This window comes from Spea bombifrons, chromosome 2, assembly GCF_027358695.1.
Source record: "Spea bombifrons isolate aSpeBom1 chromosome 2, aSpeBom1.2.pri, whole genome shotgun sequence".
In the NCBI taxonomy this organism is placed as follows: Eukaryota; Metazoa; Chordata; class Amphibia; order Anura; family Pelobatidae; genus Spea; species Spea bombifrons.
The window spans coordinates 64,229,613-64,251,927 of NC_071088.1; the positions used below are offsets into that span (position 1 = coordinate 64,229,613).

At 41.0% G+C, this 22,315-nt stretch overlaps 2 protein-coding genes across 3 annotated transcripts; both read left to right on the forward strand.

The window, feature by feature from the left end:
- Positions 1 to 1,264: 1,264 nt before the first annotated feature.
- MTF1 (metal regulatory transcription factor 1) lies at positions 1,265 to 11,751 on the forward strand. 2 transcript variants are annotated; one of them, XM_053454558.1, is made up of 10 exons: positions 1,265 to 1,800; positions 5,055 to 5,293; positions 5,577 to 5,708; positions 6,012 to 6,085; positions 6,179 to 6,297; positions 7,025 to 7,099; positions 8,204 to 8,306; positions 9,215 to 9,756; positions 10,358 to 10,421; positions 10,856 to 11,751. In XM_053454558.1, the coding sequence occupies exons 1-10, from the start codon at positions 1,384 to 1,386 to the stop codon at positions 11,236 to 11,238; spliced, it is 2,148 nt and encodes a 715-aa protein (XP_053310533.1). In that variant the 5' UTR covers positions 1,265 to 1,383; the 3' UTR covers positions 11,239 to 11,751. The 2 variants fall into 2 exon arrangements, with proteins under 2 accessions (XP_053310533.1, XP_053310534.1); XM_053454559.1 differs by having other exon boundaries at positions 1,268 to 1,540.
- A 5,473-nt stretch (positions 11,752 to 17,224) lies between these two features.
- On the forward strand, positions 17,225 to 21,851 carry YRDC (yrdC N6-threonylcarbamoyltransferase domain containing). Its single transcript, XM_053454564.1, has 6 exons — positions 17,225 to 17,408; positions 18,243 to 18,438; positions 19,528 to 19,642; positions 19,862 to 19,981; positions 20,203 to 20,345; positions 21,241 to 21,851. Exons 1-6 carry the CDS (start codon positions 17,264 to 17,266, stop codon positions 21,299 to 21,301), a joined length of 780 nt encoding a protein of 259 aa, XP_053310539.1. The 5' UTR covers positions 17,225 to 17,263; the 3' UTR covers positions 21,302 to 21,851.
- The last annotated feature ends 464 nt before the right edge of the window (positions 21,852 to 22,315 follow it).

Sequence of the window (22,315 nt, forward strand, 5' to 3'; positions counted from 1 at the left end):
TTCTGTAGAATCCTTCCATGCACTGCAAAGGGAGGCATCATTCCTTGTCAGGCTTTCTTTGATGGAGAACTGGAAAGTGTCCCTAATGTTCTTCCATGTTTTTCAGTCCTACCAGCTGCATGTGAAGGCACGAAGAGTAATGTTGAGCTACAATATATGAAACATTTACGGGAGTCAAGCCTTGCTTGCTCTTGTGTTTGTAAGCGCCTGCTTCAATCCAAATTAGAAATATAACCATCAGGGTAGGAGAATGTAAACATTTAATTTGCCATAAAAATCATATCCTGCTGAATGAAAGGAGAATTGCTGGGCGGCCAATCAAAAAAAACGATTTCGAAGACTACGTATGTTTAATATTCAGGGAAACTTGAAATATGCAGGACGGGTCCAACCAAACACAATGTAACTAATAGAGCAGATGTTCCCAGCGTTCCATTTCACAGATCATACCTGTGTTCTGTAACATTTGACACCATCTGTGGCTAATCGTTCCTACGAATGTATACGTTGCGCATTAATATGTTTACGTGATTACATTGCGTGCCACATCGTGTGTGACACAACCGGGTGTCGTGTCCCGATTTCCAGAGAGCACAGATAATAGGTTGTTGAGTGCATTAAATATAAGTATAGCTAGGCCAGGAGAATAACCAAAAATATAATGGGGCTTTCCCTTTAAGGAGGAAAGGTCATAAATGTTTGGGAGGATCAAGAAAAGGAAACTTGTAATGTTCTAGTTGAGAGAGAATGCAACACTTGTTCAAGTCAACGAGGGAAGATGTACCCGACTCTCTAGCCAGGCCTGCATTTACCCCCCAGCCATGCGTAATGGGGGCCCCAAAATTCTCGGGGAGAAATAAAGACTTTCCTCATGACAGGTGACAGCAGCACCCAGTGACTCGCTGTGTAAAACTGTGGAATATACGGTTCTCTACACCCAGGCTACACTGCAGCGCATGCGCACATGGTCCTTTACGGACACCCAGCCGTAAACAACACTAGCTTACGTTCAAAATCCGTCGGACCCCCGTTTTTTTTTAATAACCCAAGCGGCGATTTCCCAACACGCGTGAATTTAACATGGCGTCACCGACATCCGTCATTGACTCTTATCACCGCTGTCCTCATTCTTCCGCTGGTATCCTCCCCTCAGTCCCCGCCCCCCTTCCGCCAAGTCGGTCCCACCTCCTCCTCCGACCTCCGGAACCACTTCCTCCGAAATCACCGGTGAGGCACCGAAAGTCAATGAGGAAGTTGTCGTCGCTGTCTGAATGCTTTGCCTCGGCGCTTGTGTTTTTGGGGGCCACAGGGCACACAGACCTTGCCTTCTCCGCTTGTGGGAGTTAAGAGCTCCCGTGTAATCCCACCTTGAGGTTACCGGCCATGGGGGAGAACAGCCCGGAGCTGGCCCTCATCTCCATGGAGGAGGATGGGATGTGCTCAGACGAGAAAATGCGGAAGTGGTTTGTGGAGAAGCGAGTACGGGAGCCGGTGTATGACACCACGACTGTCCTCATCGAGCAGGACCGCCAGCCCTCAGGTGGGGAGGAGGAGGAAGAAGAAGAAGAGGAGGATGAGGGGAACGTTGGGGGTAACTTACCCTTCTTGGATGCTGCTAATGAGCAGGGTTTCCTACTTCTGCCTGAGCAGGACGGTATGTCCCAGGGATATGTCCAACACATCATCTCACCTGACCAAATTCACCTGACCATCAACCCTGGCTCCACTCCTATGCCCAAGAACATCGAGGGGGCGACCCTCACCTTACACTCCGAGTGCCCAGAGACCAAGCAGAAGGAGGTAGGTGGGATGCACTGGAGGGTTTTCTCGTACTAGTATTAGAGACCAGCCCTGTGTTGAGTAGTCTGGTGGCCAAGAGGTCTCCTCATGTCTTGGAAGACCAAAAGTCACTGCCCCAAAGTCCTAAACTGTCTTCTGTTTATGTGGGTTGGTGATAGCTAGAACTTAGGAGATGCCTCAGGACAACTGCACCTGTCATTCCGCAGAACACCTCGCTGTTATAACGCCAGATCAAGAAAAGCCAAATGTTTTACTGAGAATCTTCCTGGGGTAAAAATCCAATTCCGTTGGACAATTTTGGGATAAATTCTAATTTGCGGGGCAGTTACTGTGGATGTTGCGCAACAGGCAAGTTGCTTGCTGCACTTTGGGAATTCAACCAAGCATATGGATCAGTGGGAAAAAGCAAATTCAGGGTTATGCCTTGAAATGGAAAATTACTTTAAAGGAGAATTCCTCCAGCCCCCCTCCCCCATTGTGTGGCATATTGATACTGTCAGTAACGTACATAGGATCGTTTTCTATGTAGGTTTTCATTACTTCCATAACTTTTGCATGGCTGTTCCTTCGTTGTCCCCCTTGCGATCTACATGCAGTTTATACACTGTTGCCTTTCCTAAGCTGACGTCCAAAGCACCGTTTGTAAACCCCAAAGTATTGTCGCATGCTGCGTCCGGTGTTCCGATCTCCAAAGGGCTTCCAGGTCACGAGAACTAGATTCTCGGGTTGCAAAGGATCATGGGTAGGCGAGAACTTGCCTTAAACCTAGAAATAAAGAATAAAATTAGGAACAAAATTACAGTTTACCTTCTACTTGGGATAAGGCGTAAGCGTATCAAACTATATTTTAGCTTGCCGTTGATATTTGCACGTCTGTGTTTTTTACTAAGCATGCACACAAATTAGCTGTTCGTGAAAATATAGTAGTTTGTGAACACGCAGCTTCAGGCAACTACTGTGCACATCTGCGCTTGGCATGAAGCTGCCAGGAAAAGGCAACATGGTCCTTATTATGTAAAAGCCAAGGTTATAACTAAAGTCTCCACACCACCTGATTAATCATACAGCTGACTGCGGATACCTGTATTGATTTAAACGGCATTATCTGTTTCCACAGAGCTGAGTAAATTGCATAACCAGCGGCTCATCACCTAAAGGGACACTTCAGCCGTAAGCACATGAATGCATATGATAGCTGAGAGGTCCCTTTAAATTTCCATTTTGACCCTTTAATCCCCCCCCAATTATTTTTCATGCCAGTGGGGCTCTATTGAGACCCCTTGTGCGTGAATGCAAAAAGTGCTTTCAGTGGGAATGTATTCTTTCCACTGATTGGCTGCTTGAAGCAGCCAATCGCCCGTCAAGATTCATCTGGCAACAGATGAGGAGGGTAAGTCCTTTCTTTTTTTCCCCATATGAAAGTCCTCACAGGGTGCTTTAATGTGCATTCTTCATTAGCAGGGCTGTCTCTTGTAACAACTTGGGCTTGCAGAACAAAAAGAAGGTGCCACAGGGGTTCTGTATACAAGTAATTCTAGGTCAGACTTTTAAATGTGAAGTCACTACCATGGCAACCAGTAGTATGCCCAGAAACGTTTTTTTTAATTATCTGCAGCCAAATGTGTCCAATTGTGTCCAACAGGCTTTTTTCCCAAATAATTCCCAATTTAGCACCAAATAAACACCACATTTATTACGTTCCTTGCCCTCAATGATAAAAGGGAAGGAAGTCAAGGGACCTGTCCGAACAGATAACCGTCTCTTCCATGAAACACCGGCCTTCTAAAGTTGTAAGGCGAACCCACTTACTTACTATTAAGATACTTTCAACCTGGTTTATAGGAGACTATGTGCGTGTTGCAGCTTGCCTTCGTCTGAAGCGAGATTGTAGAAACTAAACTAGCACATGCCTTATGCAACCAAAATAAGGAAATTGCTGTAATTCAGGGAAACTGTAGCTTTTTATTTATTAAAACTTTCACCAGGTAAACGTGTTAATTGCTCACATGGGCCATAAAAGAGAACGTAGAACCTTCTCTTATTCTTGTGACCTAGTGTGGCGAGTAGTGACTGCGCACTTCAGTTTCTTTCCTGGCTGTTACACAACATGTAGGCAGGGGAGCGGAAAGCAATTGTCATTAATGATAAACCAGCGTGTGCTTCGCATATCGCATAGGCAAGGTGCACCTTGGGAAAAGGGTTTATTCATCAGATCATAACTGAAGCTCATAATCCTCCCTTCTTATTTATACTAGCTGGTTCTAAGGCCAGGAACCAGCTAGTATATCATGATCAGCATGCTAAATCAAGAGGAAAATGAGCACAAAAAAGTTACAACCTGTTATATTGGGGGGGGGGGAGCAGCTTTTTCCACTATGGTATACACACACACACATGTACACTGATCAGCCATGACATTATGAACACTGACAGGTGAGTTGATTAACACTGATAATCTTGTTATCATGGCTGGGATATATTAGGCAGCAAGTGAACATTTCGTCCTCACAGTTGATGTGTTAGAAGCAGGAAAAAAAAAAAGGATCTGAGCAACTTTGATGAGGGCCAAATTAGGATGGCTAGAAGACTGGATGTCAGAACACACAGTGCATCGCAGTTTGTTGCGTATGGGGCTGCGTAGCCGCTGACTGGTCAGGGTGCCCATGCTGACCCCTGTCCACTGCCGAAAGCCCCTACAATGGGCACGTGAGCATAAGAACTGGACCACGGAGCACTGGAAGAAGGTGGCCTGGTCTGATGAATCATGTGGATGGCACCAGGAAGCACTATGGGCAATGTTCTTCTTGGAAACCTTGCAGCAAAAGGGGACCTACACAATATTAGGCTGGTGGTCATAATGTTATGGCTGATCACCCTGCCGTTCAAAAGTTAGGGGTCATTTAGCAGTTTTCATGGGAAACAATGATATTAACTGGTATTTAATTTTTGTGATATTCCCTTCTGCTCCCTTCGTATAGTAAAATGTTAATCTCCTACTGTTTGGATATCAGATGTCGAGGTGTTAAGCCACTAAGATTTGATGTGAACATAGTTTGTGATTTAAATATTAAGGGTGTAGATTGTTCTATTTTCTATGGTTTCTGTTTTTTGTTACAACATGCACTTGTTCTAGGTAGATGCTAACGGCATATGGTGTTTTCTGTGGGCGCACACATACATGCGCTGTTTATGGTGGGTGTTGTCATACGTGTTATTTTGCGGTTTAATGTTTGATCTTCTTTTTATTCTTACAGGTAAAGAGGTATCAGTGTACATTTGAAGGCTGCCTCCGTACATATAGCACAGCAGGCAACCTGCGCACTCACCAGAAGACCCACCGAGGAGAGTATACCTTTGTCTGCAATCAGGAGGGATGCGGGAAGGCCTTTCTTACCTCTTACAGCCTCAAAATCCACATACGTGTGCACACCAAGGAGAAGCCGTTTGAGTGCGACGTGCAAGGGTGTGAAAAAGCCTTCAACACGCTGTACAGGTGAGGTTGATTCATGCTGAACTTCACACCCGCGGATTTATTATACCAACTGTAATACAAATACTTTCCATATACTCAGCCCTAGGATACATGTATAGAGTGGGAACAGCAGGGTGTGTGTTTAATCTTTCTAAAAATGAGCAATTTATGTTATATGGGCCTATGAGAATTTTAAAATGTGTTGAACAGAATCTGTGTCTGAAGTTAAAAAATAAAAGTTGGAAGGCGTTTTTATTGTGCTGTTGCAGTATTTGATCTTTTGCTTTGGCAATCCCCTTGGCAGGTTGAGAGCCCACCAGAGACTTCACACCGGCGAAACCTTTAACTGCGTGACCGAGGGCTGCAGTAAATACTTCACTACCCACAGCGACCTGCGAAAGCACATCCGGACCCATACCAGGGAGAAGCCTTTCAGGTGGGCAACTGGGCAACTGTACTGGCCCCTACCTGGTGAGGAGAAACTTCTGTTATATTAGTAGTGAAAGGATGGTAAATAAGTGCGGTTCCCTTTGCCGCATCTTCATGAAATATTTGAGTGTTGAGTTTAGGTTTGCCACTTAGATAACTGAAGTACTTTAATTAGATTCTATGCCAGATCCTTGCATTTAAGCTCGTAAACTCTTAAACATCCATTTACCCATATTTTTTTAGTATTCCATACTAAGAGCTTTTGTGTTTTCTGGCTAATATTTGGTTGATTTCCTGTTTCTTTTTGCAGGTGTGATCATGATGGTTGTGGCAAAGCATTTGCTGGGAGCCATCACCTTAAAACACATGCCAGGAAGCACACAGGTGAGAACTCGGCTTACGAAAACCATTTGTCCTTTTCCTATAGAAATAGTTTAGATCACTTTTAACACGTATCTCTTTTTTTTTTTTGTGAAGGCGAGAAGCCCATTTCCGATGGATGTGAGAAGACTTCCAGCACTAACAGCCTAAAGAGTAACAATGGTCATGATCTCACTGGTTTGGATGACTTCTTACCCAGCCGTACAACCTGCGAGGTAAATCTGCATAAACACATTTTATTTTCATGTACATCTGCAATTTACTTATATGCCTTCTGCGTATATTGTATTATATTATTTCCCTTACCCTTTGATATGATATCTGCCTACAAGGTTTGCTTGAGACTTAAAAAAATAAAATAACATTTGAGTTGGTATAGCATCTAGTCTGAAGAGTGCGAATGCAAATATTTTAATATAATTTGTTCCATAAAGAGACTATCTGGTCCTGGTATTTACCACATCAAAGTGTATGATGGTGTTATATCTTCAGATCCTAGTACATATATCCTTGGTTCAATGTTGACACGATTTGGGTTGAATCTGCATACGTTTTTCATATGTAAATCTTAAACTTTGCTGCCCTGGCATTATTTCAGCGAGACACCTTATCAGACATCCTTTGTATCTAGGTTTTCAATAATGTTGGCATCGATGGTAATCTCTGGATTTAAGAGGATTACATTTAGGCTGTCTAAAACAAAAACTGTTACTTACAGCAACAAGTGATCCTCCTTTGCATTGAATGCAGCCATGCCCAGCTTGTATTAGGATATGTTAAGTTATACACATTAGTTTCTGAGGTTATCGAGAAAACATGTACATTGTTTACCTCCTTTCCACGCGTTCGGTAACATTGCCAACAGCATTCTGATTTTCAAAAATATACTTTTCAAGAATACAGACATTAATATTATCTTTTTTTTTTTTTCTTTCCAAACAGGACGGGAACTATTGGTATTTAAGTGATTTAAGCATGTTATCTACTGACTCTGAGCTACGAGAAAACTCTGACGCTGTAAGTGCTTTAGTCTTCCTGAATTTAATAGCTGGACCTACTGAGTTGTATCATATGAGGTCAAATCACATGATGCCTCTAATAACTTTGTGATAGTGAAGCCATACACCAAACAGATACTGGGCTGGCTTTGTTTTATGTCAACAGACCACAATTAGCAGTATTGTGCATTTTGGCAGCTGTTACTTTTACTGAAAAATGAGGTCTCCTGCCCAGCTTGGGGACCACATGCGTCTGAACATTTGTATTTTTTTAAACCGATTAAAATACTTTTATTTGGTGGTTCCCTCTGAGATGCATTGAGTCCCTTTGCGAAACTAAAGTTTGTGTGTTATACAAAACGTCGTGTCGACGTACATGCAGATTAAGCTTGTTTGGGGGTCCTATCTAAAGGACGTGAATTTCGTAATATTAATATCTTTAAAATACATTATAATAAATGTTCAAATGTATATTGCACTTTGTATATTTATACCCAATCATTAAGTCAGTCCGGTCCACTTAAGGTTATTTTGCGTTGGCCCTTTCAGAGACTCTCTTCATTCGTCTTAGGATTTCTCTTGTTAACATGAAAGCAAACACTCCTTATTAACCCAGAGCAATCTGCAAGGAGTTTGTAGCCCTTAAGGGTATCTTAAACATCTTTTTTTCCTGGGATGAAATCAATAGTTTGATTATGGAGTATAGAGATGCCCTGCTGTACTCCGCTGTTGTAAAGGGTGGTTATTCGAGTGATTTTGTCTCTCACAGAACTGACACTCACTGGGTATCTTTTGTTTATCGTGTCATTCTCTGTATAGCTGTAGAGACTTGGGGTTGGGAAATTCCAATTGTGAAATGCTGCGACCAACGCGCCTGGCTCCATTTTTTTTTTTATATCTAATGTTTGGTCGAACGACTACTGAAGCTTTTGATCGTATCTATTAATAACCTGGTGTCCCTGGACGCAGAATTTACTTGTATTTCAAGGTCCAAAACATTCAGTGCTCATTAAAAGAAGCTATGCTAAGAATCTGGTTATCCATTTTTTTTCTCTGTACAAGATGTTGGTGAAAGAGCTGTTTGTGTCAGGAAATTAATGCCAACGTTTGTTTTTTCCTACAGAGTCCTGGACAATCCCTTGGTGTATTATTACCACAAAACATTTTTGAGTCTATGTTTCTGAGCCCGGAAAATACCCAAGACCATGATCTAGCCGACCATAAAGGTAGCCGATATATCTTGATGTAACATGCATTACTAGATAAAGCCCGTAGTACCGTGGGCACAGTGGGTGGGATTATAATTCTCACATATCAAAAATCTCTTTGTAAACAACATTTTGTGTATAAGCTGCTTTACTTGCAGGTGTCAAGCGATCCTTAGTGAGAGAGTAAAGGATTTTCACCTGGATGGCCTTTTTAGCTTTAGCTCTAGAAAAACTGACATTTGGTTATTATGCTCATCGCAAAACTTAAACATACTGGAAATTGTCTCGTTCCAGAATGAAGGGAACCTCTAAGGGGGGCCAAATCGACATGGTATCCATGCTACTGTAAACAACAGTGTTGCTGGCCACAGGTTCTGTATCATTCAGATTACCTGACATTTGCAACAGTGCACGCTATGTACCTGCAACCAAACATAAAGGGCTAATCGTGATATAATGCCAGTAAAATTGACTCAATGACGTAACGGGCAAAATGCCAGTACAATTGCCTTTAGGTTATCAATTTATTATAGTTAACATTGTATTTTACTTTCAAGGTAAGTGGGCTTTTTGTCTTCAATTTAGCTTTAAAACATTTGAAAACAATGAAATGACAATACTGCGTTACTTAGTTACCCAAGTCTGTCTTATTGAAGAGATGATTTCATTACATAGATATTTAATTGTTTTTCATTATTAACTGAATTCTGTTATTTATATTTTATTATTCCTTTTTTACAGTGCTGACTTATTGTATACCTTGATTTCTAAAAAGAAAGGTGTTATAAATTGAAAAGCTTCTATACTCTGTAAATCATGGTTACATATACCAACTTAAAAACAAACTAATGCAACTGTACAAGAGCAGGTGTACAACTCAAGTGCTGATATGTATAGCCACTCTCTTTTCCCTTTTTGTTCCCTAGAGGCGATGTTAAAAACCTGGGTCTCCAACATCCCATTGATGGCACCAGCAGAGAGCAGCTCAACCGAGCCAACATCTTCAGCAGCCCCTGTGCTTAACCTGTCTGTCTCAAAGGCTCCTGTGCAAAGCACTGCTGGCGCAACTTCTGCAACCCCATTACCAGCTGTCATGGAGTGTGACCATCAGCAGGCTCCCCCTGTTTCATTACCAGTGAGGCAGCCCCTGGAAATGCCTGTTCGTAACGGAGCTCATTTTGCCTCCGGCCAGGACAGCTTTGTTGCCTCGCAGACCTCACAGCCGTTGGTGGAAGGTTTGACTGTTGTTGCGGGACCTTCGTTGGCTGCTGCAGCCGGCTCAGAATCCGTCCTGCCGACATTAATACAGGCTGCAGTCCCCAGCTCGCACCCAGTGCTAACCAGTAACCCAGCAATAACCATTACCCAGACTCCCAGTGCTGCAACCCTTCTGCCACCCAATCTTGTTGTGGGTGACCCGAACATTCAGTGGATATTAAATGGAGCCACACAAAGCCAGGATAAATCTGTAAGTACTTTGAGAATTGATGTTTATTTCTTGGTACTTTATAATTATGTGGGTTTTCTGGGATGTTTTAATGATTGCAAAGACCACCAATAGTTTTTTTTTAATTAGGTATTGTGTTATGAAGGTTTACACATTGAAGTATGCATTTCTGTGAATCTAAGGCTGAATCAGATTTTGTAAGTTAATTTTTTAAAGCTGTTGTAAAGAATTAACTCCGTCAAACAACCGGATTCTCTCCCTGAGAGCTTCATCTATGAAGAAAGTTCCGAACATTGGATGGAGCAGAAGGTGTAGCTGGTGTTAATTTCCTTTTATTTTTCTATTGTTCAGATATTACAAGTCTTTCATTTCATATATGAAACAAAATTTCCCACAAAAAAAGGCATCATTCAGTTTTAATGTAGTTATGTGCTACATACTTGTGTACCTTTTATACTTCATTGCGCCTGAATATATTTTTCGTACAACTCCAAAATAGCAAGGTAGGGGCTAACTAATAAATCCATAGTCCATAGTACAAAGATGCAGTCTAGAGCTTTTGTGTGTCTGATATTCTTGTAATAAAGTGTGAATAAAATTATGACTTTTCTCTTTCTCACAGCAAACAGCTCCAAAGGTAGAGAAGGTGTATTTTACTACTACAGTTCCCCTCACTGGAAACACAGGTACGGGTTTCCCCTAACTTTTTAGTTTTGCCTTGTTTGTATACAGTAGGACTGACGGTGACATTCATTTCCCAATTTGTTCAGTTATGGAATACAAAGCCACAGAGAGTTTTATATGAAAGGTCACAGGCTGCCCAACACTTGTGTTTATTCACAACATCTAAGACTTGGACATCAGTACTCGGTAAAGTCAAAGGCTTTCTGGAGTATAACCCCTTTTTGTGACACACATATAGCGTCTGCGGGCGTCTATTCACTGTAGTCATGAGAATGACAAAATACTAAGCTTGTTTGTGACCCCCATGGATCCATTAGTAAGTTTAGGTCAAGAACTTCCGTACAAGTAATATGGGAGTAATAAACGTAACATGGTATTTGCTTTTCACTTCCAGTTGATATAGAGCCTTGCTAATTCTGTGGGATCTCTTTTTCAGGAAATGCCATGCAGCAGATCGGTCTGAGCCTTCCTGTCATCATTATAAAGCAGGAGGAGTCCTGTCAGTGTCAGTGTGCCTGTAGAGACTCTGTTAAAGACTCTGCTACAAAGAGCAAAGGGTGTTCCTCTCCAGGGACAGCCACCAACAGCAGACCTGAAGTGCAGCCGCTCCCTCCTGACCCAGGAACCCTGTCCTCGTCCCCATGTGAAGGCAGCAGTGGTCACCTACTGAACTCAACAGACTCTCCGCAATGGACACCATCTCCCATATACCTCTCAGACTTCCTCACCCTCCAGAACCCAGAGAACTCCAGTTCCCCTGTCCCCGTGGAAGCCTTATTGCACGGGGATGACATCAGCCTAAGCGGATTTTCTAAGTAGAGGATACTGCTTTTTCAGTTGGACTGGTTTGGGGTGGGGGTTTCTCTTTACCGTTTCTATCCAGATTGACTGCCGAACTCTGCAAGCCTTTTCCGACACCAGAAGGATTAAACAAGAGGGCCGCGCTCAACAATAACGCAGCTGACACTTTACCTCTTGCATACGCTTATTTTTGGTTTCTACTAGATCTGCAGAGATCTTTTGTGTTTCGTTGTCACACAACCCCTGTTGAAGGAAATTTTGACAGTTCTCCTTCTGGCACTGAAAATGGGTTTGAAAAAAAGAGACTAGATCTATTAACCTATTTGTTTTATTGCACTATATGTCCTTTTGTTTGTGAAGCTGGATTTTTAGAGAGGAAAATATATATATATATTAATAGACACTAGTCACAGAAAGAGTCTGCCTATCTTTTAAAATATTTGAAATGTGAAGAAAGCCCAACTGAAGAGCAAAAATGCTAGCAATCTGATTTAATTTACAGTGTTTGTACACGAAGTCTCATTATTTCCAGTTCCTTCAACGCTTCCATTCGCTTATGCCTTTTGTATATTCAGAGTTTTAACTTGGACCAACATGGGATTTTTTTCTTCTTCAAGAAAAAAACTAACTTTAAAAAACTGTAACCTGGCTGGGATTTATAATACATTTGACGAGGTCTATAATTCTGGTTTTTAGGGTTATTTTGGTTGAATCGCAGTGTTTTTTAGAAGCTGAACATTAGCACAACACCGTTCAGAATGTCTCTGACTGGCGAGTAAAATACAATATATGTTGCTTATATTATAAGATTTTGTTAATTAAAAAAAAAAATCTCTTCTAGGCATGGGTATATATATATATATATATACACAATCATAGGATGTCTGTTCTCCACTTGCGGACTCCTAGACAAACTTGGGCAAAATCACCTACATCTCTTGACGCAAAAAAAACTGGTACATTCTGGTTTCTGTTTGGGCCATGCCAGCCTGTGGTTATCAGGTACACAGACTTCCTAGACCTTATAAGGTATATAAAATATTATCTACAATAAAAATAGATATCAAGAACTGCCATTTTGGGCGGGGGTGGATAGGGGTGCAGTTACTTTTTTTTTTTAATATGACTAAACAGTGTAGACCTATAATTTAGCAATCTTTGGATTATTGAAGAACATAAATAGCAAAAAAAAGTGTAGGGGACGGAAACTAACATGTTTATGGCTTTATGAACTATGGAGTTGTGGATTTCTCCAATAATAATCCAATTATAAAATGGCTGTTAAACTCCGTAGCCCTGGGATAAATTATAGTAGTCATACCATAAAATAACTATTTTACTCTGAGCAAATTGACATGATTTGAATGTGTATGGATTCTGTCTAAAATGAATTTAATAATCTAAAGATCATATTTGATCAGAATTCAGAGCCTTCAGGGTTATTTATTTTCATTGTAATCAAACTCCTGTCTCTTGCACCAAAGAGAATTTTTACCGTGACTTGGTTTTGTCCCCTCCTTTTTATAATATTTATTATCGTAGATTAGAAGTTAAAAAAAAAAAAGAGTTTAAGTTTTTAAAATATTTTTATTTAATGTGTCAATATTTGATATATAACAATGTTGCATTAGATGTGATTATGGCAGCATGAGAACCATTCCATTCGTTCCTATGTGGATAAAATCAACCGGAATCCCGATGTATGCATAATCTCCAACGTCTCCACAATCCTTCATCTGTACTTAAACTGTACATTGAATCCTTGTCTTCTTATCCACTGCTTGATCAATACTACAAAGTAAATGAATGTTCCATCTCGCATATTACAGGAAAGGAAAATGACATACTGATTGGCAATATTTATAGAAATGAATGGGTTGTCCACAATCCACATTCTCTACATCACAATCTATTTTTTATTTTATTTTTGCTTTCTATCAACCTTATTTTACTTCTTTTATCTGCTTCCCTGAAATGTAAACATGCTGCAGTATATCGTAACACAGAATATGATGCACTTGAAGCTTCTTCACGGAGAACACAAAGTATTGCTGTATTAGCTTAAGAGTAAATGAAGCTTTGGGTCTGAGTTAATACCTTTTAATGGGTCAACACAGAAAATGATGTAAAGGTCCTGTCTTTGGGGGCCTGAGATGTCTTTACAGCTCCTTCTATGTTGGCACGTTAAAAGGTATTAACCTAAACTAAAGGATCGGTTTTAACTTGGAGTAAGTATTCGCAACTTTGACAGTGCCACTGATGGAGAATTGTGTGGGTGACTGCTAAACCAAGCGACTTGCACCCTTGTACAACCTCTGCCAACCTTTTTCAATGTAGTCAATCCTATTTGGTTTGCAACGAGACGGAGAGTTGTGTCAATGAACATTTTAAAAAATAACATGACTTCTTGGTCTGACAAGTCAACGTTGCTTGTTTTGGAGGTAGAGAAATAGTTTATCTTATGGATGCTTAGGTCTGCGACTAAAAGTATAGCTAGAAAGTCCCGGGCCTAAAGTTGCCTCCTCCGCTTGCCCGATTCTAGACAAGGAGGGTGTGTTAGTACAAAGGGAGAAATTATTTAAAATGGGTGGGTTATCATGCGGATCCCGAAGAAAGGAAAGTACTATTTCTAATCAATATATACAGGAAACACATCACCTGTTTTATATCTATAACTATTAGAAACAAACTTTTGGGTCAGGTTGGGGGAACTTTGCTCTCATCAACCGCTGCCCGTCGTGACTGGCATTTGTCACGGAGTGTGTTAGTGCGGTGTTGTTCGGCATGTAAGTGGTGAGAAAAATGAGTTTGGAGCTTAACTAAACAATGAGGCAGATATCAACTATGTTAGAATGGATAAGTGCGTACGGCAAAGGAGGGGGGGAGTATGGAGGCCATCTTCTTCCATAAGTCCCCTCCTGTACCTGAGTGTGATTTGGAGGAGCTGCCAGCACAGTCCTCCCGAGAAACAGTTCCTGACTTGCGGTCCCCGTGCCACCTGCTGCTGGCTCCACGCCAGCGGGTGATGTGACCACAGGGGAGGAAAAGCAGAGGTCTATCCCCGCAGTTGCACAAAACTGAGTTTTGAGTTGAGAGAGGATACTGGTAACCAGGCACTTAATTGAAACTTTTTTTTTTTTAAAGTCATTTTAATTTCAAAATTTCTATTCAACCTCTAATGCTTCTGGGATACTACAAACTACTTCTAGAAGTAATTTTCTGAAGCTACAAATGGGTGGAATCCTGGGATGTGTGTCTTTATCATCGGCTCCTCTTCCTTGGGACAGCGATTCTGCGAGTGGGTTGTTAAAACCGCAAGATACATCAAAAACACTACTTTATGTATTTAAATCATTCTCTAAACCTCTAAATTTTACTGTCCCAAAGTTACATTTCAGTGTAAGTGAGATGTCATGATAACGCTATTTAAGCTCAGATAGATAATTATTGGGGAAAACCGTGGAGGTGGATGCGGCAACCATTTTTGGGCCACTACCTTAGGTTTTATGGTGTTTTCCCAGCAATTCCTATGGCCACCAAATAAGAATTAGAGATTTGGACAACTGAGGCCCAAGAATTGGTGTAAAAACAAAAGGGCGTAAACCGAATTTGTCTAGGCCCGGATACATTAAAAGTAGAACCAAGTAGTAATTTATAAGAGGGTTACGTCTGCTTCAAGCATACTAATATTTTAATGGTCAAAAGAGGGACTCTATGCTTCTAAGGTTGTGGCTAGGAGTTTTTATTAACCCTTTCAGTATTGGGTTTTCCGTACCTCAAATACCGGGGCTCTTTTGCCGTTTTTGTCGGTTCAACCATTATTCCCATTTCCTGTGAATAGTTTAGCCATATGAACTATATATTGTTACATGATTAGCTGAAGATGTAGTATTGAATAATTTAGTAAAAAAAAACTGCAGAAAAATAGAATAAAATTATATATATTAAATGAACAGAAAATATCCTCAAAATGTAACAACTCAGGTGTCCTGGTTTTGGAAACACCTCAGTCATATAGAATTTCGATACTTTCGATACAGCGATAGGGCACATATCATAGGGTGTACATTATAGTTTCAAAACTGTTGAATTTTTGCATTTAGTATTATTATTATTTATTGTTTTATATAGCGTCATCAAATTCCGTAGCGCTGTACAATGGGTGGACAGGACAAAACAAATAGTATGTAACATACCAAATTGACTTACAGAGACAACAGGTGAGGAGGGCCCTGCTCAAACGAGTATGTTGGGTTTATTAACAAAAAAAACACTACTTTTTTTAATATTTTCTTCTCCACTGCCTACCCAATTCTCTGTAGCCACCCACCGAACTACCCTAACTCTATACACTGAAATATATGGGCATGACTATACTGGCTGCTCGCGGGACGAAGCGAGAATCGGCCACAATGGGTATGCATCAGAGTGCGGCGGTGTAATTTCTATAGGATGTACTGGTACGTCTATATGGTACAAAAGGGGTTAATCTGAATTTATGAACTATTCATAACACTCTATGTAACTGAATTGAGAATACACATTAGGAATAAGGAATTTATATACTTTTTTATATTGTTGCCATCTCTCCTTGAAGACTACAGTGGTCTGCCCTCCTGATGGCTTTTTTTTTGGTCGGGTAGAAAAGGAGGGGCGCCGCAGTAGATGGCGATTGTTTAAAACTAGAAGGACAGAATCTTAGATGTATAGCAGTTCTACTGCACTGAGAGGTGGAATTTAAACATGCATGGGATGTGCCAGTGGCGGAACTACCGGGGTCGCAGGGGTCGCGACTGCGACCGGGCCCTGGAGTTCTGCCAGCCAGGGGGGCCCAAGGGGTGCCGAGCAGTCGTTTTCAGCAACCGCTCGGCGCCCTTCTGTCTCCTCTGCTACCTGCTGCCGCCTGCCTCAGCGCTGCCCCGACTCCAGTGGTGGGAGCGTGAGGCGTCTGTCTCGGATGCCGGTGCTTCACGTGTGATGGCATATGCCGGCGCTCAGCAGTGAAGCCGTGCGCACCGCGGCAGAGCAGCGAGACAGAGGTCTCGCGCCCCCACCACAGGACTGCCCGGTAAGTGACCTACAAAAGGGGGTAGGGAGAGGGTAGATAGTGAGAAGGGGGGTAGGGAGAGGGTAGATAGCGAGAATGGGGTAGATAGCCTGAGAAGGGGGTAGATTGGGTTGGGGTGGGGGGGCCCTTATTCTCGCACCGGGGCCCTGAGGCTTCTAGTTACGCCCCTGGGATATGCATAGGATTATCCTGAGTATGAGGCAATACCAAGGACCCAAGACTAAAGAACCCACTAAAGAATCACTAGGCGCACATCCATTAAAAATAAGATCAATTTTGGCTTGATTGTTGTTATATGAAAGGACTCCATTATGGCGGACAGAATGTGGTTTAGAGTTTAGGATAGTTTTTGACAATCCCTTATTAAAATATGGGGAAAAGGGGGAATAATAGTCCCACTGCAATTTCTAGAATTAATTCACAGTATATATATATATATATATATATATATATATATATATATATATATCCAGATAAGTAAGCACCGATCAAGTGGTTTGTGAATCAGTCATACACTGAGTCTGTGGAGGGAATATACCATGTATGTGTATACATGGTATATACAATCTACACATTTTGCTAGAAAATGTTCATATATATATATATATATATGTATATGTATATATATATATATATATATATAAAATTGTAATAGGTTTAGAAATACATTTGATCTATACTTTTTAGAACTATTGTCAGCACAAAGTAGGGAACAAAATGACTCGCTAATGAAGTGTAATTGTGTGAGTTTGAGCATTCTTTGATTTGTGTATTTTTGCTTTGGTTTATTACATGAGTCACAGTTAAGAGGAGCTGCAAAACCTCTGCTTGGTACGGGAGACCCGCCGATCTGTGTGACTACACGCTTAGCTTATGCAATGACGTGTAATAACTAGAGGATGACGCACGGGGGCGCGTCTGCCTGACCCCGGAAGTGTTGTGCAGCCCACGTGGTTGAATGGAGAGCGCAGACTGATGAGACTGGTTACCCGGCTCTTGCGTGCTGTCTTTGGAGTCGCTATATACCAAGTCCCTGGCCGGAGGGACATGGCGAGCAGGGTGCTGAGTCTTCCTGGGGGAGCAAATGGTTGTAAAAACGGACCCACTACGGAAGTCAAAAGTGAGAAAATGGTGGATAGGGAGAAGGAGAATTTTAAACATGGGGTGGAAGGGTTTCCTTCTCTACTGACCACATCAGCAATGTCCAGGGCTAGGGATGCAAATGGACCGACAACAAGGGAGAGGGAGATTAGTGGGCTGATGATGATGTAGCCTGAATGGTCACAGGAAACAAGGGGATGGAAGGCAGGTTAATGTATGTTTCCTATCATTCCCAGTGGTTAAACGGGCACGTATTTATTAAAATGTGACAAAGACACCAGGCTGCACCTAGACTTTTTATGGATGGCTCCTAGACAGAATGTATTTTATAATTTACAATTGTTTTCATTTTGTTATTGCTTGCTCTTGTGATCTGTTGGGCTCGATAATGCTGTGATATGTTAATAAAGGGCAAAGCTTCTGAGAGTCTGGATTTGGGTCTCAAAGAAAGACTGTCCCTCATAAAGCATTTGATAATTTTCAAGGTGGATTGAACACCCATTGAGCTTCTCCGGCTAAATGAGCTGAGTTGGCGGTTAATGCATAGCGATATCAGGGAACTGAAACGTTCAGCTTTCCTGCAGATTCACTTTACAGAGATTAAGGAAATTTAACGTGTCAGTGGGTTGGAATAATTGTTTTTAGCTTTAAGAAAGTGGACCACTGAACTGTCTGATGTTCTATTGTAGCATGACATGTCAATAAATAGTGTTTATACAGAAAGTGGACATAGTAGACAGTCTTGCTCCGTCTTGCTGCTGTCACATAGGCCTACTAGACGGACCTGGGTGGTGGTATAAGCAAAGAATGTTTCTAGGGAGGCTGTTCTTCATTTGCACCTCTCTTGCACCAGGTTGGAAGGATGTCCTGAACACTTCAGTTGGCGTCCTAAAGCAGGGTGGAGTGATTGCCGTGCCCACTGACACCATTTACGGAATCGCCTGCCTAGCCCAGAACTCTCAGGCTATGGAGAGCATCTACAACCTGAAGGGACGTAATGGGACCAAACCACTGGCCATCTGTGTGGGGGACATTGCGGATATTTATAGGTTAGTGCTTGTGTGCTACTATTATGCCACGTTATCAACAATTTTTTATAAAGTTAATTCAGCTCTGCGCAGTAAATTAACGTGAACAACTTTGTCAAGTGGAAAGTGAAGCCATCTGAGTTAGCTGTGACATATAGCTTCTATTTTAGAAAAAAAATTGCTTTTTACTCGGCTGCATGATATTGTGTGGCGAGATACAGATGTATAATATGAAGCTTGATTATTAGCAGAATAGACCTAAAGTGAAGGGAAAAGATCAATAGATTAAGAAAGGATATACAATGCCAGTAAAAGGGTATTCAAATCAATGTTGAACATAACGTCTAACAACAAAAAAAGGTATTGATAGATTTGGAGAGGTCTAGTCAAAGACAACTATAAACTGTATGTATGGATGGTGGTAATATAACCCTGTATCTAATCGGAGGCAGGGCTCTGCCATATAGACAAAATGAGCAGCTACCGAGGGTGTCATCATAAGATTCTTTCCTATGTTTGCAGGCAAATACAGGCAAATGTGAAGTGCAAGAGGCATAGTTTGCTGGGCACTAGAACAGTCTAAAAACTCTAGGTCCAGCTACGGGATATAAAACCAAGAAACCTCAGCAGAAAAAGACCTATGCATCTAGCTTGGAAAGGGGTACACTGGTAGGCCAATGCTTGTGTGCTTGGATACACTGCATCAGATCTCATTGTATACATTTTAAAGGCAAACCTAATAAACCCATTTAACTTGGGAACTGTAATATATACGATATCCTTTTTAGATGTAGGTCTTTAGTAATTACCTGCCATTTACACTCATCTGTTCTCACTTATCCTGGCTCCCATGTGCTTGGCTGTCTCATGGTCTGTACTTCCTAAGGATCATCACTTTATGTTAATCCCATCAACCACTTCCCCCTTTTATTCACGATGTGTGCATTTAAGACTCCTGCTTCTTAGTATGCCATTCCATCAGAAGAAGAAACCTCTGAGGTCCCAAAAGTTTTTGACTCTTTCTGCGCTGGCCAAGGTATCCGATTCTATTATAGACTCTATCCAATCATAGGCCTTTCAGATGTTCTTTTTACCTTGTATTGTATGCAGGTACTGCCAGGTGAATGTGCCTGACCAATTACTCCATGACCTTTTACCAGGACCAGTTACTCTTGTTTTGGAGCGTTCTGAGGGGTTGAATAAGGAGCTGAACCCTTTCACTTCTGTAAGTATGGGGACGAAAATGTATGTAATCGTAAAATAGCAATTTTTGTTTTATCTCTAGAGATGTGGTTATGATTTGGATCAACACCTTTCAAGAACAGAGCCTTTGATATTTTTGGTGAATGATGATGGATGTGGTCATCGTTATCAGATATAAGCATATCCCAACTGTATAACATTTGATATGGTGCCTCATTTTGTACTTTTTCTTTTTTTGTAGTTGGTGGGTGTTCGCATTCCTGACCATGCCTTTATCAGACAGCTGGCACAACTCTGTGCTGAGCCCTTGGCGCTAACCAGTGCCAACATCAGTACCCATGAGAGCACACTGACAGCAGAGGTACAGCCACTGATACATCTTTTTTTATCTCAATGTCTCAAAAAGTCTTTCTCCTCTTTCCTGCAGTGAAGCTGTGAAGCCCACAGGCTGTAAATATTTACCTGTGGATGATGTCAGAGTTTGTAGTTTAGGACAAGAAATTATATTAAAAATGCCTCATGTTCTCATTATGAATATATCAACAAGCTAGATTAGCTCAATTTTCTATTTATTATTGCCAGGAATTTAAAGACCTGTGGCCCATGCTGTCTCTGGTAGTGGATGGTGGGCCCATCGGAGATATCTCAAGTGTCGAATGCCGATTGGGATCAACAGTAGTCGATCTTTCTGTTCCTGGTAAATTTAGAGTAATCCGCCCCGGATGGTAAGGCTCACATAACCATTATTCTCTATTAATAGTCACCTGTGCATGTTTTAAATGTTGTGAAAATCTCAAAATTACATTAAAAAGTCTAAGCTAAATACCCATTAAATGTGATCTGAAACACAATGTTTCAGTACATGTAAAAGACTTATTTCATGTGTGAGTAGCTGGGTCGGCATCCTTCCTGTAGGGCAGTATTGAGAGCAGATGCTAGTTTCTAGTTTCAAGTCTTCTGATGATCTAACCCAGGTCACTATAGTAGTCATTTTGCATGTAGGTGGAGGAAGACCGCAGGGACAGATCTATTTTTATTTTTTTTTTAGTTGTACCAAGCAAAATTAATTAAAGGGCTCATTGCTTAGGTTATTGCATTTGTTATACACCAAATAAGCAACACAGTGTGTGTGTTTATATGTGTGTGTGTGTGTGTGTGTGTGTGTGTGTGTGTGTGTGTGTGTGTATAGAAGAATTGAACATTTAGGTAACTGCAGTAGGGCTCCACAGTTTAGCGAGGGCCCTGAGCAACAGCTTGTTTTGGTTATATCGTAGCACCACCTCTTTGGCCCAAGTCCCTCTGAGAATTGTCTCACGACACTCGACATGATACGAGGATGGTAAATGCAACTGTCCTCATTTGCATGTTAAGAGCTTGTCTATAGTAAGGCATTCAATCCAGATGGTGCAATTTGTGATGCCAAACGCCCAGAAATTTTATTAAAGTATAAGCTAAAAAAAACCCACAAGGGCCCTTGTAGTAATTTTTATTGTTAGATTGTCTGGGAAGCCTTGTTTTGCTTTACTGTGCTTAGAGTTGTATTATATATTTTGAATGGCTCTGCTGAAGTTTATGTATGTGTATGTAAACTAGTTTTAATATGTGCTTTCCTTTCCAAAGTGCTCTGGCATCCACCATGGAAATCCTCAACAATACATATGGCTTAACACCCTTGTCATGACACCTGCGTAAATGGGCTTGCTCACGGACATTGTAACCTGAAGCAAGAATGGACTTCAGAGGATAACTGAATATCCACACAACTATGTTAAATTATTTTGATCCATTTTGCAAGCAGTGGATATCCCATCATTTTAATCATTAGGTTATATTCCAGCTTTTTACTTCTATATGATAAAAAAAAAAATATTCCCTGGATTTGAGAAGGTTTAAGACAAAACAACAAAAACAAATTGTCTTGCAATGCCCTATGATATCTTGACATTTAATCTGTTTTTCTTTGTGAAAATATTTATTTATTTTTTTGGTGGTAGAGGGGGAAAATAGCTACCATTTACAATAAAACCAATATATTCTGGATGTAGATATTCATCCTTTAGTGTACCCTCATTTGAATGACAACCTCTTAATTGTTTTTTTTCTGCTCTGTTGTGTATAATTTACAAGAACATTGGACAAATATTTTTCCAAGTCATTTTTACATGCCGGTACTGTATCCTTCAGTAGGATAAAGAAAATAAACATGCTCAATACTCTGATATCCCAAAGCTTATTTGAAACTCAAAATGTTACTTTTTGTGCATGAAAATTACATGCCCAACATCCTCATTAGTTGGATTCGATTATAGTCAGATCCAGCTTCTCGGATTAAATAATTCTGGCGGTTCCTGCATAGAATGTGATTTGGAATTGAAAACTGATAACAAAATAATGTATCGGTGGTAACAGGTTAAGCAAAACAGGTTAAATGACTTTTCTGTAGTAGATATGTTACACAATTGTGAAATTCCAAAGCTATTTTGAATAAGGGGATGCAAATAAATTTGAATGAATTGTAGCCCATGTTTATAGAATGTGGCTAAACCTTTCACTGGACCAAAATATATCAACTAGTACAAGGGTGTCCTACCTGCGGCCCTCCAGCTGCTGCACGACTACAGCTCCCATACTCCTCTGACAGCCACTTAGCTGAAAGAGCATTATGGGAGATGTAGTCCTGCAGCAGCTGGAGGGC